At 37.9% G+C, this 17690-nt stretch overlaps 1 protein-coding gene across 5 annotated transcripts in view; it reads right to left on the bottom strand.

The window, feature by feature from the left end:
* CADM1 (cell adhesion molecule 1) overlaps positions 1 to 17690 on the bottom strand; it is a 317399-nt gene that overhangs the window by 287444 nt on the left and 12265 nt on the right. Inside the window, exon 1 of one of the 5 annotated variants that reach the window (XM_058545179.1) lies at positions 3070 to 3109. The exons of the other annotated variants lie outside the window; for them this stretch is intronic. Coding sequence (XP_058401162.1) covers positions 3070 to 3103 — 34 coding nt within the window. The 5' untranslated portion in view covers positions 3104 to 3109. Of the gene's footprint in view, positions 1 to 3069; positions 3110 to 17690 lie in introns of those variants that run through there. 5 annotated transcript variants of the gene reach the window in all.

The raw sequence follows: 17690 nt of genomic DNA, 5'->3' as shown, positions 1-17690 counted from the left end.
CCCTTATATAAAAATTAACTCAAAATGAATCACAGACCTAAATGCAAAATGTAAAACTATAAAACTTTTAGCAGAAAACAGGACAGAATCTTCATGACCTTGGATTAGGCAATAAGTTCTTAGTTACCTCATCAAAAGTACAATCCATAAACGACTAAATTGATAATCTGAACTTTATAAAAATTAAAAACTGAGTGAAAGACACTATTAAGAGAATGAAAAGACAAGCTACAGACTGTGAGAAACTATATGCAAATTACACATCTGACAAAGGGCTTATACCTAGTTCTCTCAATACTCAACAGTAAAAAAAAAAAAACCAATTTTTAAAAAAATGGACAAAATATTTGAATAGACACTTTACCAAAAAAGATATACAGATGGCAAATAAGCACAAGAAAAGATGCTCAACAACAGTAGTCATTAGGAGAATACAAAACAAAACCACAAAACCATAATGAGATACCACTAATACTATTAGAATGACTAAAATTAAACACACACACTGATAACATTAAGTGCTGACAAAGATGCAGAGCAAATGGAATTTTTATATACACTGCAGCAGGAATGAAAAACGGTACGGTCACGCTGGAAATCAGTTTAGCAGTCTCTTTAAAAGTTAAACATATACTTACTGTATGACCTGGCAATCCTACCTCTAGGCATATACCCAAGAGAAATGAAAACTATGTCCACAAAAAAATCTGTACACAAATATTTACAGCCACATTACTCAGATAATCAAAAATTGGAAACAGCCTAATGTCCTTCAACTGATGAATGGATAAACTGTGGTACATCCATACAATGGAATACTGCTTAGCAACCTACATGCAACAACACTGATGAATTTCAGATGCAATATGTTAAGTGAAAGAAGCCACATTCAAAAGATTGCATCCAGCACAACTGCATTTACATGACCTGCTGGAAAAGACACAAAACAATAAGAATGGAGAAGAGATCGGTGGCTACTTGTTTCAGAGCTTCATGAATCAAAAGTTAGGTGGACTAAAGTGTATTCTTTAAACTTATACTAAAGAGCTTAGCTGAATAAATTTAACACTAAAGAAGTAGACTTTCTATCCTCTTGAGAAGAGATGCAAATTATACGTCATAACAAACCTCAGAACTCCAACTGACAATTCAAAAGATGTCAAAGAATATTTTTTAAGTTTTTTCCTATGTTGTAATCCTGGCAAACTTACTAAAGACATCATACAAAGGACAAAATAAAAGCAAGGCATATGAACTTTTTTTTAACAGACAAGTCTTCTGGATGTAAAACGCGACTTTTTATGAAACCAGAATCAAGATGAACAGAGAACCCACCAGCTGGGAGAGAATATTTGCAAAACATACATCTGACAAGGGGTTGATCTCCATAATATATAAAGAACTCACACAACTGAACAACAAAAAAACAAACAATCCGACCAAAAAATAGCCAGAGGAAATGAACAGACACTTCTCCACAGAAGATATACAGATGGCCAATAGGCACATGAAAAGATGTTCAACATCATTAATCATCAGGGAAATGCAAATCAAAACAACACTAAGATATCACCTCACGCCCATTAGAATGGCTATAATCACCAAGACAAAAAACAACAAATGTTGGAAAGGATGTGGAGAAACAGGAACCCTCATACACAGTTGGTGGGAATGCAAACTGGTGCAGTCTCTATGGAAAACGGTATGGAGATTCCTCAAAGAATTAAAAATAGAGATGCCCTATGATCCAGCCATCCCACTACTGGGAATCTATCCAATGAACCTGAAATCAACAATCCAAAGAGGCTTATGCACCCCTATGTTCATTGCAGCATTATTCACCATAGCCAAGAAGTGGAAGCAACCTAAGTGTCCCTCGACTGACGACTGGATCAAGAAGACGTGGTATATATAGACAATGGAATACTACTCAGCCATAAAAAAAAAGACAAAATCGTTCCATTTGCAACAACATGGATGGGCCTGGAGGGTATTATGTTAAGTGAAGTAAGCCGGAAAGAGAAAGACAAACACTGTATGATCTCACTCATATGTGGAATATAAACCAACACATGGACAGAGAAAACTGTATTTGTTTACCAGGGGCCATGGGGGTGGGGGGGTGGGCACAAGGGGTGAAGGGAGTCATATATATGGTGATGGACAAACAAAAATGTACAACTCAAAATTTCACAATGTTAAAAACTATTAAAACATCAATAAAAAAATAAATAAAAATAAATAAAAAATAAATGTGACTTTTTAATAATGATCCCCTCATAGTTTCATTTTGTGTCATTGCAAAATTTTAGACTCACATTCAAAATGAAAGGTTTATTCTACTAATCATTTAATTAAAATACCATACATCTCTCTTAAACTCAAATTAAACCATAAAATTAAGAAAAAGGGGTAAAGGAAAGGTTTGACTGCAAAGGGCCAGCAGGAGGGGGCTGAGGCAGGTGAGGGAACAGTACACAGACTGTGGTAGGCACACACATAGTTACCCAAGTCTATGCATTTGTCAATTCCCAGAACTGTACCCTCAAAAAAGTAAACGTTAGTTTACGTAAATTTAAAACCAAATTCCTAAAAGTATCATACAAAATTATCACTAGAGAGTACCCACACCTCATAGAATAGTTGTGAGAACTCAATGAGATGATGAATATAACGTGCTCATAGTAAGCACTCAGTAAATTTTTTAATTATTATAGTATAGCATATCAGATCTCAGTATTTCATATGCAATTCACATTCAAATCAAATCAACACTTTATCAAGGATCAATTATGTCCTGGAACAGAGCTGGCTTTTATAGTAAATACAAGACATAGTGTCTGTACTGTCAAGAGTCTCAAGAATATAACTTATGTTCTGGTTATATAACCTAAAAACTAAGGTTAAAATTCAGTTATAAAATTATTTAGGAGCAAAGTCAACACTAAATTATCAATAATAAAAGATGACAAAAGCCAGATAAACCAAGATGTGGTTTTTAAGTAGTATAATGGGGTGACCAGTGATTTGTCTGCCTTTTTTTCCTTCCCAGAGGCAGATTTACCTCACCTTGGAGGCTTAGGCCCAGAGGCATCGTCCACATTACAATGGGTTCCTATTCTCTGTGCGTGCATCAGTGGATGGCAGCAGGAGGGGCCAGGAGCACACTGGGTGGTAGGAGAAAGCGATCCTAGAGTTAAACACTCTGTGGTGCATAAATCCATGCTGAGAAAACGTAGACTTTATTAGCATCGTTGAATACTCAGACTACTCAACATTTACACAATGAGAATCTGGATGATAAAGATTTCCTGGTTAAAAACTCTCCTGAAGGAAAGATGGCTTAGAAATCAACAACTGTATATCTCATAATAAGGTAGCTGAATTCTGGCAACCTATCACGCTAGCGAATAAGCCATGGGACACATACCATAACTGAAAGCTAACACCACACGGACTTCCACAGAAAAAGACAGACAACACTCAAAAAATAAAAACAACATCCAAGGGCCGGCCCCCTGGCTTAGCGGTTAAGTGCGCTCGCTCAGCTGCTGGCGGCCCGGGGTTCGGATCCCAGGCGCGCACCGACGCACTGCTTCTCCAGCCAGGCTGAGGCCGCGTCCCACATACAGCAACTAGAAGCATGTGCAACTATGACATACAACCATCTACTGGGGCTTTGGGGGGGAAATAAATAAATAAATAAACACAACATCCAAGCCCCTTGGCAATTTTATTTACTATAATCTGCCATTCTTCCTTTCAATGATATTCAAACAGTGGGTCTTAAAATAAATTCAATGGGTCTCACCCAGCATTTGTGTAAAGGAAATTGACTAGAAATGGACAGGACAGAATAGAGTAGGGTAGAGTAGGGTAGGATAGGACACAAAAATGAATGGATAGATTAAGGTGGACAGGACAGAGCGGATAGGTTTGGACTGACAGAAAAGGGAAAGGAAAAAAAATATGAAAGCATACTGGAAAAAAAAACAAGGTGCACTGAATGCAGTAATTTATTGTGTATATGGTTGCACACGCCATGGTCAAAAAAATTCTTGAAAAACACTGACTTAAATCTTAACCCATGGTATAGCAACCTCTTATCCAAAACCTCTTCAAAAGTATGTTTTCATACTCTTCCCAAGGATAAGAATTCAATGGTTATTTCCAAGGAATTTCCTATCCAGCTTTATGTAACCAGGGCAGAAGGGGAGAAAATAAATGTAAGGCTGTTGTCTAAATTTGTATTAAGTCACCAGATCCATAAAATATATCCACAATTTCAGCACTGTGACCTAAGATCTACCTCACTACATAGCTTTATCCTAACAGATACCATGAGTGTATTCAGTCAGCCTCACTCACAGCAAGGGTGGGAAATAGTGACTCTTTTCTGCTCCAACTCCGTGTGCTAACAAACTAAGCTTAGACACTGAAAATGGCAATAAACTGCTGGCCTATGTGCATTTTCTTCCTAATCCTATTTGCATTGATGACTCCTCTCCAAAAAGACAAACTGATTGTACTAGAGAAGCCTCTTCTCCAGACTGCTGTTGCAACTGGGGCCCAGACAGAGACTGAGACCAAACATACACACACACAAACCTATACATTCAGTACAACAGAGTCAGGATCTAGCAAGTCACAACCAGATGAAATCCTGAAGCCCACAAATTCCATTCCTAAATTCTCTGGTATACAGAGTTTATATAATTTTAAAACAAAAGAAATCTAGAATTTGGGCCACCAAAAACTCTTTTAACAAAAAGCAAAAGTCCATCAAAGCATAATCGGTGGCAACTAAATAACAGAAATAGAACAGGCTACCTCGCAAAGCAGTCATCTAAAGAAAAAGGTATGCTGGAAAACAACTGAAACATGAGAAAACAAAACAGCTGGTAGAGATCTAGGAAAGAGTTAAAAATCAGTCAGTATAAAGGGTATAGGAGACATAAATATAAATACTTCTTCAAAGTCGGAGATACCCAGACACAAACAAACAGTAAACAAAAGGTTTCTACAAAGCCTAATCTACTTACATGCAGCATCCATTTCAGCTGATTTCTTTAGATCTTTTAAATAGTAGGCTTTGTGTCTTTTTCCCTAATTACAAAAGTAATGCATATTCCCTATAGAAATTTCAAACCATATGCAAATATCACTTAGAAAGTAGAAGTCCTTCATAATCCCACTCTCCAGAGATAACCATTGTTAATAGCTTTGTGTTTAGTCTTCAAATTTTAAACGAATAGACTAATTAGATAGTATGTATTATAGATTAATTATACATAAAATATAAGTTTTTTAAGAAAAATAGGATCATGCCACATATACTGTATGCTGTAAGGTGCTTTTTTTCAACCTACTGATATATATCTTGAAAATCTTTTCCTGTCAGTAGACAAAGATCTACATTACGCTTTTTAATGGCTACAAAGTATTCTCTTATATGGACAGGCCATAATTTATTTAACCAGCCTCTTACTGATGGACATTTGGGTTGTTTCCAATTTTTTGCTATTAAAAACAATGCAGCAGTTACATCGTTCTGCGTATGTATTTAAACTATTTCTGTAGGCTGAATTCCTTGAAGTAGGTTCTTGCTTGGGGTCACAGAATACGCTAAACTTTTTTTTTTTAATTATCCACTTAACTTTAATTCATACTACCAAAAATCTTCAAGGTAGCAATTGCTTTAATTGCTTAATTATTTTGAATTTCATCTTTAATACGTTTTTGAGAATAATTTATTCTACTCAAAATTAATTGCATAGGAATTAAATCAAAAGGTATGTTTTAACACATTCCTGAACACTTATTAGAAAATAGGCTTTGTCTACATTCTACATAAAAATATTCCAGTTTTAAGAAATTTCATGTATCCCCCAAATCATTCAAATACTCCTAAATCCAACATTAGACTTGGAAGTTCTTCTTTGACTCAAATAGATTCACTGAAATCAGTTAACTGTTTGTCTTCCAAAAAAAGAAAAAAAAACCGCAAGGATCCCCATCACACATACAGCTTCAAAATCCAACCCAAAAAAACCTACAAAATTGTCACTCCCAAATGAGTGCATAAGAAACTCAAACACAAAAAGTCATGACATTCAGAGTCTGATTTCCAGTAAATCACCCAGGACACATTTCATGGCAAACAAAATACTTGCTGAGAAATATAGTTACCAGGGCAACCATAACTGACCTTTTATGTTTTATTTATCAATCGTATTGCTGAATTATTCTCTTTCATGGAAACAAAGGGGAAAAATGTATTATAAACAATGATAATTAATTAAGGGTCCCCTGCTCCACACTAAATCACAACTGCCAAATCTGTGTTTATCCAACAGACATGCTATTATCTGCTTCTTAGTTCTTGTTGAGGCTAAGGATGTAGATGGCAGATCCCAAAGAGGCATTCACAAGTTACTGATATTAAACTTGATACTCTAGATGGAGAGCGTATAATATGAAAGTCAATTCTCAACAGATATTCGGACAGATATGGGAATTCTGTGCTACCATATCATAACAATGCCTGCACCTGGTGGCTACTTACTCTCGAAATACAGAATAAATACAACTCGGAATGAATATATGCATGAATGAATAAATCCACCTATCTTTAAAATTAGAGTTTATAAGACTAGAAATTCCAAACATTTCATCATTTAAGATCTACCTTTTTATGCGTCCCAAATAATATTCTCATCTAAGCAAATATCATGTACACTTAGGAAAAAATAGATAAGCCTACTTATTTTTAGCATTCTAGAATATGGTTATACCTGCTTGAACCTGGCAGAGAGAAGGAAAAAAGTTGGGAGAGAAAGAAAATGGTATAGAATTCCTTGTGTCCAAAATAGAACATTAAGAGCATTTATAATGAATGAGCTTTATTCATAATCCTTATCAAGGAGACAGCAAGGGTAGAGAAAAGAGAGCCCTGGGCTGCAAGTCAGGGGCTCAGTCCTAGCCTTGGATTTACCTGAGTAAGTCACTTTACTTTTCTGAGCCTCAGTTAGTCTGTATGATCTCTCAAGTCCCTTCAGCTCTGAATGTTGGTGATATACTGATCTGCCTTACCTCTAAAAGGGAAGAAGATATCAAGGACACCTCAGTAGCAAAGTATCTCTCTGGGAAAGAAGAGCACTCAGTCTGCTGCCCAGGCGAGGCCAATCAGCAGGTAAGGGGACTCGGTCACTACAACTCGAGGTTTCCAACCTCAGCCGGGTGCGCTCCATAACCTTCTGAGTTCCCGCAGGTGGTATTGCAAACCTCTCCATCTTTCCCTCTAGCTTCCCACCCCCCACAGATCCATCCACCAGGACTCCATCCACCATCAGCAGGTAGAACTGGGGCTCCAGCTTTCCCAAGGAGATCTTCCCTCTCTCTGGTCCTCAGCCCACCCACATACAATCTTACAATCCACCCTTGTTCTCAAGGCGTTTCCCATTACCTCCAACTCAGAAGAAAAAAATGGTCTCTTCTCCCTCCTCCTCTTCAAGCAAATGCCTCCTCCTGGCCCTCACCAGGACCCTTGCTCCCTCAGTGATCAACTCGCACTTCTTGATCTTCTATCTCCCTCTGTACTACCTCTTATTTTTGATATATGTCAACATTCTCAAGTTTCCCTAACTTAAAAATTTTAAATTTCCCTCAATCTTACATCTTATTTCCACTTCCTTCTCCCTCATCCTACCTTCAACAGCTAAGTCTCTTAAAACACTTGTCTATACTTCCCACCTCCTATTCTGCACGCCCCATTTGCTCTACCCACTGCCATGTGGTTTCCACTTACCACTGCACTGAAGTTGTTAGGTAGAGCTCCCCCATAAATGCCTAAGTGCTTTGTCCATGAACAGCCCCCTTATCTAATCTTATATCCCTGTAGCATTTGACAGTGTTTCTCCTTCCCTTTCTTAGAACTCTCTTCTCTCTTGGATCCCAAGATAAAAGCCTTTCCTGGTTTTCCTCAAAATTTCTGACCATTCCTTCTTCATTCCTTTCTCTGGTTCATCTTTTTCTGTTCCCTGAAATTCTGTCCTTGGCTCCTCTTCTCCCCTTACCCAGTGTATACATTCTTCTTAGGAGGGCACACCCACAACCATGGCTCCAAATGAGTGCTGTAGAGTGCTGCTAGATATCTCCACCCGGATACGCCACCAACCTCTCCAAAGCTAGGCACATCATCCATCCTTAACCCCAATACTGCCCACCTTCTCAACTCACTATCTTGGTTAGTGGACCTATCCCCCACCTAGGTGGCCAAGCCAGAACTTGATCATTAACCTAGATTCCTCTTCTTCTTCTCACTCACTTGTTCAGTCATGAAATTCTACCCTCTTAAATATATCTTGAAACCAACTTCTTCCCAAACTGCATAGCAAGTACCTTAATTAAGGCCCTCATAATCTCAGCTAGTCTTCCATAGCTTCTCTCTAACTGTTCTATCTCTGGTCTCTAATCCTCCCAATCCATTCCACAGGTAGCCAGTCTGATTCTCATCACCCCACCCTCCCTACCCCCTACTGACATTCTCTGTGGGATAAAGACTAAACTCCTCCAAGTTGGTCCTGCATAATCTGACTCCCACATACCTTCTCCAGCTTCAACTTACGCCACTTCCTCAAAGGCTTTACACTCAGCCATGCCAAACTACTTGCAGTTCCCAGCATCCCCCGTGCTTTTTGTGCTTCCAAATCTGTCCACATATTATCTCTCTACCCGGAAAAACTCCTAATACCATCTGTGTGGCTATCTCCTACCTGTCTTTCAAGACCCAACTCAAGGGACCTCTTGAAAGTCTTTCCTGACTCTAAGTCTACATACTTAGTTAGGTAGTCCTCTTAGGTACTTCTCTTCTATGCTTCTGCAGCACTCCCAAATTATGTCTGTTATGGTTCATAGCGTTGTTACTTTTACTGTCTCCTGCACAAGAATCTAAAATATAAGTCCCTGGAAGGAAGAGACCCTATATAATTCATCTCGGTAAATCTAATACTTATTGCAGTGTCTAGCACATAGTAGGTGATACACATACCCAGAAACACACACACACAGACACACACACACACACACAGATATGCATGCAGCATTTACTCAAAGGGCATTAAAAGGCTGAGGACAAAATTTATAGTCACATTAATTTTAACTCTTGGACAAACATTACACCCTGAAGCTTCTCCATATTCACTATAGCACAGAGCCTTCTGGAGCTGAGTCACAGGGCAGTTCCATTTGCCATTGGAAGTAGAGATGGAAGACCTCATGACCTTGTTTCTCTTATAAAACGGTCAATTTCATTTGAGAAATATTTGCTGTGCACTAGGCATCACGCACTCCCCTAGAGAGTTAGCTCCTTCAAGAAGCTTACTGTCTCATAGAATCTACAGAATATATTTCGAAAAAAGTTTATAGTGACGTTTTGGTACATACATATTTCTGTGCATCAATATTCTTTAAAATGTAATTAAACAAATGGGGCCAGATATGAAAATTTTGTTTTCAAATGGAATATTCATTCCTTAAGTTTTGAAAGTTAACTCAGATGTCGTTCTGTTCCCTCTCAGTTTTGTTAGCTATTAGGCTTCAAATCACTGTCATTGGGCAAGCAGTGAACATGCAATAATTATTTCATATTTTTCTTTCTCCTTCTCTATCATCTTTAAATCCACAGTATCTCAATCCAACTGATGTCAGTAAATCCAGCCTGTCCCAACTTTTCTCTAAAACTCTTAAAACTATTTGAATGAGGTGTTGAGCAGCTGTCAGTTATGGATTTGAAAATAAAAAAGAGCCTGAAAATTGTACGTTCAGTATAAAAAGATTAGGTGAAGCAATTCAGAATGTTTAAGAACTTTAAATCAAGTTAAAAGCAGTTAGTATGGCCAGACCTCATGAAGTTCCGCTTAAGAGGCGCATTAACCTGGCAGTCAAAACTATTTAAAATGAATAATGTTTTTTTCACATTTCACTCACTTTCAGCATCACACACACAAAAAAGATAACAATGTGAATTGGCATACGGCAGTACAGTCATGTAACAGTAACCTTCAAGATTTAGCTTTCTAAGGACAAAGCTAGAGCTATTAATCTGTACACCAGATGAGCTATACCTCTCGAAGGCCAAAAGGGATAATTCTTCAAATGAAGAAAGGACAATTAAGATATTCCAGAAGCTTTTAGACATGAAAAGCAAGAGAAAAGTACAGAAGAATGCACAATTTGGATGCCCACAATAGCTGAATCCAAGATTCAATACAAATCTACTGCATTTGGAGTGAATGGCAATACCCTAACCCAACCTCTCTTTCCAATCTCCTCTCACCAGTTAAAGCCACTGATGAGCATGAGAATTTGGCTTCTTAATTTTTAGTCTAGAGCTATGCTGTCCAATATAGCAGCCACCAGCCATATGCGGCTATTTAAATTTAAATTAGTTAAAATTAAATAAAATTAAAAATTCAGCTCCTCAGTTGCACTAGCCACATTTCAAGTGCTCAATAGTCACCTGTGGCTAGTGGCTACTATATTGGACAGCAGAAACATAGAGTATTTCCATCATCACAGAAAGTTATATTGAACAGTGCTGGAGAGGCATGGCTTGGCAAAGAGACGCTAAAGATGCTTGACTAGCCAGCTCAAGTTTCAGAGCTCCACTGTTAAATTGAGCTACTTTCTGATCATCCTACCTACAGGAAATAGACCAGTCATCTCCTAAAAGTAATATGCAAAAATTCCACAAGGATGTAACTTTTACATAAAAGAGTTAAAGAAATGCCGACTACAACTCAGCAGGTTGCCATATTAGGCCTGAGCTACACTCTCACTACTCAACTGTAAATCAAATGCTCCCACACATCACTTTAATTCGTGACCCCCTGCTGACTAATACGCGCTAAGGAACCATGCGTGGTCTTTCTGGACTTTGCACAGCATGTTGAAAACCAGGGTGGCAAACATTAATCTACCTAAAAGAACAGGAATAGCCGTTAAGCTGACCTAGATTCTTCCTGCCATCCTGAAAATGCTCCCTGTGCTACACTAGGATTTGTTTTTGTTCTCTGGTGGTGGTTGTTAAAGAAGCACACTTCCAGAAAAACAGTTTCCATCTACCCTCCCTCCATGCTTATGCCTGCCAAAGCTGTCATTCATTACATGAAACACAAGGACAGTTGTGAGGTTCATTAATTTGCTCTTTTATTCAACACCACAACCTCAAGAATCTTAATTAAACGTTTTAAGTAATATGGACGGGCTGAACAGGCTCTCCACAGTTCCCCATACCATGGTAAAAGCGCAATTTGGTGTCCTGGTGTACTACAATGAAACCTGGGCTCACTGTAGTACATTCCAGTCCAAAAACCTGGAATCTGGTCCAGTGTTGCCACATCCCAGCTGTGTGACTAGCTAAGTTACCTAAGTCTAATTTCATTCTTACATAACCTCTTCCCCAAAGTTTATTCACTTCGAAGATCATCTTCCCCTCTTCATGACTTCAGCAATTTAGTTAACAGACTTCCATCCCACATCAACCCTGTCTATCTCCCACCTACTACCCCCCTCCTCCTTCCACAACATTAATCTCTGGTCCTCTGACTAGTCCTTCCTGGTGTTCATCACAATTCCTTATCATGTCCCCTAAAAACACACCTTCCTTAAGGTTCTACCTCTATGCACCATCCCTTCAGGATCTCTCATACACTCGTCTCCAGCACCTAACACAATGTTTGGCACACAGTGGGCATTTCAATATATTTGTATCAAATAAATAACTGAATCAATACATAGTGTAGAACTTCAGCAATGAACTCTTTATAGATGACTTTCAAATCTGTAGCTCTAGCTCTACCCTCAACTTCTCCCCTAGCTTTAATACCACATTTCACACTACCTTCTAAACACTTCCACCATGTTCTAATGGTAGCTCAAGTTTAACATATCTAAAACCAAGCTCATTGTCTTCCCTTACTAAACCCACCGTATGATATTTTTATTTCTGTTCATTGGAATAGCCATTCTCCTAAGCCACTCAAGGTCAAAATCAAAGCACACCTTCATTTCTAGTCTTTATTTTCCCTCAATCCCCATTCTCCATTCAGCCATCAAATCCAGTCAATTCTATCTCCATTCTTCCTCCACTGCCCTAGTTCAAGTTTTCATTAAGTCTCACTTGAACTATCATATCCCTAACCAATCTCTCATTTCTAATCTAATCACAGACCATTGCCAGATTCACATTCCTAAAGCACCAATCTGACGTTACTTCACTGTTCAAAACCCCTTCAATAGTTCCCAGTGACCTCCTGAATTACATCTAAATTTGGCATTCAAAGTTTTTCCACAATCTGGCCCCTAGCTATCTTTTGCTAATCGCATCCATCAAGTACCATTTTAGCTTTCCTACCTGTAAACATTATTCACGTGGTTCTCCTTCAGCCTGGAATGTCCTTTCTAATCATCTCATTCTCGGTGGAAATCTTCCCCATGTTTTCAAGACCTCGTTTAAATGGAAAGCCTTCTACACTCTGACTCCATGCTAGCTCCCTCCTATATATCCCTCTGATAGAAAGACAGAAGTGACAGTGATCTGAAATCTCAGCTCCTTATCCAGTTATCTGCTGTGGCCACAAAGAGAATATGCAAAGATCATGCCAATGAGCATTCCCTGTTACTGCCTATGGCTTTGGCCTCAGCCCTGACGTGCTCTCTCAGTAAAGTGGGTATCATTCTCTCCAGCCTTGTTTTCAACCTGAAGAAATCATTATGTGTAGGCCAGTGGTTTTCAAACCTTTTTTAAAAAAGTAAAATGCTTTTTTCAAAGGGAATCCTATAGAGATCTATATATAAATGTGAAGCTTCTCTTGTTGAAATGGGTACAGTGCTAGCACCAGATAAATGTTATAAAATGAATTTAACTCTGATCAGTTATTCCATTATAAGTAGATTATATATTCATCTTTTTTTGGTCTAGCCTTTTCTTGCTCCTTTAGTTCATGAAAAGTTCAGGTCAAAATCTTGAAGGTGATGACCTCATTTTTAAAAAATCCTAAAACCTTGAAAAATATTCTATTAAAGCATAACTCTGTATGCACTCACAGTATTAAACAAGGATAAAGAGATGTAAATTAATATGAAAATAGGAGATCATTTTTGGTTAAAAAAAAAGGTGAGAAGAAGTTCTGCTGCTACTTTAGCCTGAAATTCTAACTATCTAGATCTGATTCATGCTACTGTATGAATGGAATATAATGCTTGAGGAATAACATTTCAAGAGAAAAAGAAAACTGAGCGGGGTGGTTATTTAAAGAATCATCAACTTGTTTCCATGCAAATGACCAGAATAACGAAATATGCAATCCTGCCAACAAGACCTAGATGCAATTGTTTTTAAATAGGATGCTTGAAAGATTAGTCATCTAATTCTAAAAGAAACTAATTAATTAATCTTTTCTTTTTCTTCGGTAATACCAATCATATACTATACATCAACACACTGACAAAATTTGTATTTCAAAGATATAATTTTTCTCGAATATTGCTATCAAATTATTATTTGCTTGACAGTAGGTCATGCTGATAGATATATTTACCAAGATTTACGGTGGAAAAGACAGGTTTAATGCCTTTAACTTGAAGGATTTCTTAAGAAGGCAATCCCTGAAAAAATGTCTATCCAGAAAGGGAAAATGGCACATGGTAAAAATCTAAGAAGATGTGTCATTCCACTCAAAACCTCAACTAATTGCAATAATCCACACACAAGGTCTGAGAAATGCAAGCTGTGTAACCTAAGACAATACACAGCTATATAACTACAAGGGAAGTATCAATAAAAATGCTATGATTCTCCATAACTCAAAACATTTAAAGCACCCAACACAGACGAGGCTAGATGCATGCCTTAGGCAGGGAAAAGAGAAGTCTAAATGGATGGATGTGAATATGAAGGGAATACTTTAGAAATAGGCCATAAAAAACAAGTTACGATAGGTCCTCCTCCCCCTCCCAATACTGTCGGGAAGTTAGAGTTATTGAGCAGACATCACTTACGACAGCGAGAGAAAAGGTTGGCTACCCCGTCCCCTCAAAAATGCCTTTACAAGGTCACAGATATATCAGTGTCACAAACGCATTTAAAAAATATTACAGCAATAAACTCTGGTTAGAGTGGGTTCCACCTCTATATTCACAGGAAAGAACAAACTCCAAACTTCTCTTAAATTAAAAGGTTATATTGGCAAACTCTCTTACCCTCTGCCTGCATATAAAATCTCTCCCATGTTCCATGTAAGACCAACAAGAAATCTTTCTGTTTAAAGCTAGATCAGTTTTAGGCAACTAATTTTATAAGCTTAACTTTGCCACAGTCTTATTTAGCACCAACTATATAGTCACACAAATAGTGGAAGCATCTCCATAAAACAGACTGCCTTACCCATCTCATTTTTTTCAAACATAGCAACAAGCCATTTCTCACGTTTGATCCGACTACTGTGATCTATTTTTTGATCCTGTAGCCACTGACTCCACGTATATCTTTATTACTGTACGAGGAAAACTGTTACCCTGAGGTTTAAATTTCCCTATGTTCACCACGCCTCTCCGGAGAACATATCTCAGTTTTAAGACAAGATTTTCATGAACACTGAGGTGAAGAGGAGCAGACGGCTTCAGAGATAAGTTTCTTGCTTTGTTGCTTCAACTCTGAAGTGCCAGTGGCCTTAGCAGTGACTCAAAGGCTAGCCATCCCAGGACTGCGGAGTGATTAAATAAACGGAAAGAGGTTCTCTTATCTGGGCTGGTAGTTTAAATCTCCCCAACGATTGCCCAACAATCAAGCAGGAACAAACACACTGAAGTCAGCCCTTCAGCCTATGAAAAAGTCAAGCACGTTGACAGCTCTTCATCCATTATGAGACAACAAATAACCTCTACTAAGAATTATAGTTCTAAAAGCTGATAATAAGACAACCACTAAGTTAAATTCAAAAACACAAAGGCCTACTGCAAATTCTATACCCCAACTACCCATATTCATAACAAATGAGGAAAGATAGGCTATACAGATTAGAAATCAGAGTATGTAACAGGAAAAAAAATGGTGAGTGAATAAACAACCTTGGAGTGCTTTCATTTTTATACTAGTCCTCAAGAGTGAATTAATATCATCATGTTTTCTGTTCACATTTAGGCTGAAGGGCTAGAAATGATTTAATAGGCAATGGATACCTAATTTTCAATTCCCTCATTGTTTCAACAAATGTTTATTGAGCACATACTATGTGTAGGGCATTGTGCTCTGTCCTGTTAAGGATACAAAGATGAATAATAGTTCCTCCTGTAGAAGGGCAGGGAGACACAGATCCATGGACACATGTCAACACATAATAAGGAAAGAAGTGTTAAATGTCACGGAATGGCTAGAGCAGTTGTAATGGAAGTTGAGAGGAAAACATTACATTCAGGTTGGAAATCATGTAAGATTTGAAAAAGAAACACTGGACTCGAGTCTTTATGTATGCATAGGATTTAAACATGCTGATATGGAAGACCGGAGGGTGGGACATCTCTGTTGGTGGAAACAAGTTGGACAAATATGAAATGCACAAGTTTACAGAGTGAATCTGGGGCAATTCAGAGAAGGATGTTTGACAGGAAGGAAGAAGATAAGTCAGGAAAAGCCCTTAAGGAAGTAAAGAAAAAGCACACAAAGAAAAGGCACCTAAGCAACCTGAGAGATCACGGAAGTTTCCTTGAGGATTTGCTGCTTGAGCTGGATCTCAAAAGACATCGGTAGGAACCAGCCATCTGGATAAGGGTGCTTTAGGAGGAGGAGGTAACATATAAAAAGCAGAGGCCTGAGACAGCATGGCACATCTAGGACACACTTACTTTGGTCAAGAACACGGTGTGCCGCGCCTAAAGTAAGAACATGGTGTGTCTAGCTGGCAAGAGATGAGTCTGAGAGGACGACAGAGGTCAGATGATGAAGGGCATTGTAGGCCATGCTGAAAAAGTGTAAGCTTCATCTTTAAGGTACCAAGAAAACATTTAAAGATTTTAAGCAAGAAAGTGACAATCTAATGTGTGTTTTAGAAAGATCCATCTAGAAGCAGTGTTAAGGACGCATTACAAGGAATGAGACTAGAGGTAAACGGCCCAATTAAGGGGCTGTTATATCAGCTTAAATCTAATTTCCTCATCTGTAAAATGAGGATAAGGGTAAACTAAGACAGCGGTGGTGAAATAGATAGGAGTGAATGCAAGAGATAAGCAGGACTTAGTAACGAATAGAGGGGAAAGGATACTGAAGGCAGAAGTACTCTAAGACGTCTCCCGGATTTATTTAAGTCATTGGGTAAAGGATTCCATTCATCAGGATAGGAAATACAGAATAAAGTGAGGTTTGGGGAGAAAAGATGCTAAGTTCAGTTTTAGACATCTTGAATTTTAGGAAAATACAGTTAAATGTTTAAAACTATGAGTTTTGAAGATAGATCTAGTTCTGCCACTTATTATTTGTGTCTCTTGGACAAGGAACCTATCATCCTCTCAGCTGCCTCCTCTGTAAAATGAGGCAAGAGAGGTAACTACTTATAGGGTGACGGTGGGGATTAAATGAGAGCATGAATAAAGACACTAAATAAATGATAGTTGCTGTCTGTCATTAACTTATTTGATATAACTGTGGAACATCCAGATTGAGATATCCAATAAGCAGTTTTAGAACATGGTCTGAGGTTTACATGCAAAAGGCTCAGCACTTTACAGTAAGTAAGTATACCACAATTTTAAAAAAAAGTGGGAAGAATTGGGGCATTGAGGCTTGAGATACAGATTTGCTAAGTTATTGGATAAGGAGGATAAAAGATGACTGATGAGAAGCAAAGGAAGTCATGGTTATTAAACATCAGAGACACACACCACATTATAGGAAAAGGGGCAGTCTCCATTTTCTTGAAGTAATTTGGTGAATTAAATGAAAAAATAGATGCAGAATTCTTCCAACTACCCAAAGAGAACTAGTTCCCTGGAAGGAAGAAATGGAAGAGATATGAAGACAGAAAACAAACAAAAAAAATGGCTTCTAAAGTAAAACAAAGCCAAATGGATAGAAATCATCAAAATAAATATGAGAACCCAGGATTTGTCAAATAAGGAGACAGAGTATAGGCAGATGTTAACATGCCTTGTGGAAAAGTTTTACAAAAAAGAGAACAGCATTATCTATTATTTTTTCAAAAGGAAAAATAGGAAGGATATACGAGAAACAAATAAAATTGGCTTCTATAGGAAGGCGTGTGGGAATGGGCAGGAAAGTACAGGGAAGAGAGTGAGACTTCTTTACCTAATTTTGATTTTGAACCATGGTAATGATTTACATGTTCAAAATACATAATTAAATCAACAAAGATGGAAAAAAACCCAAAAATTGACTATAAACAGAAACAAATGACCCTGTGTTATCTGATAACACACACACACACACACAAAAGGAACTAATTTGTGAACTTGTAAACACAGTCCTCTGATTGTCAACCCTCACTGGCATGTATTTTAAAGGCAAAACAAATGGCAAAAATATCCTGAGGTTTACTTGGTAGGTTTGTTGTCTATAGTGATCTTGGTGGAGTCATTCTAAAACTATTTTGTATTAATTATAAGACACTGAAGTGGCT

This window comes from Diceros bicornis, chromosome 7, assembly GCF_020826845.1.
Source record: "Diceros bicornis minor isolate mBicDic1 chromosome 7, mDicBic1.mat.cur, whole genome shotgun sequence".
In the NCBI taxonomy this organism is placed as follows: domain Eukaryota; kingdom Metazoa; phylum Chordata; class Mammalia; order Perissodactyla; family Rhinocerotidae; genus Diceros; species Diceros bicornis.
Note: the sequence above shows the minus strand (reverse complement) of the source record. Positions and strands in the feature narration are given on the sequence as shown.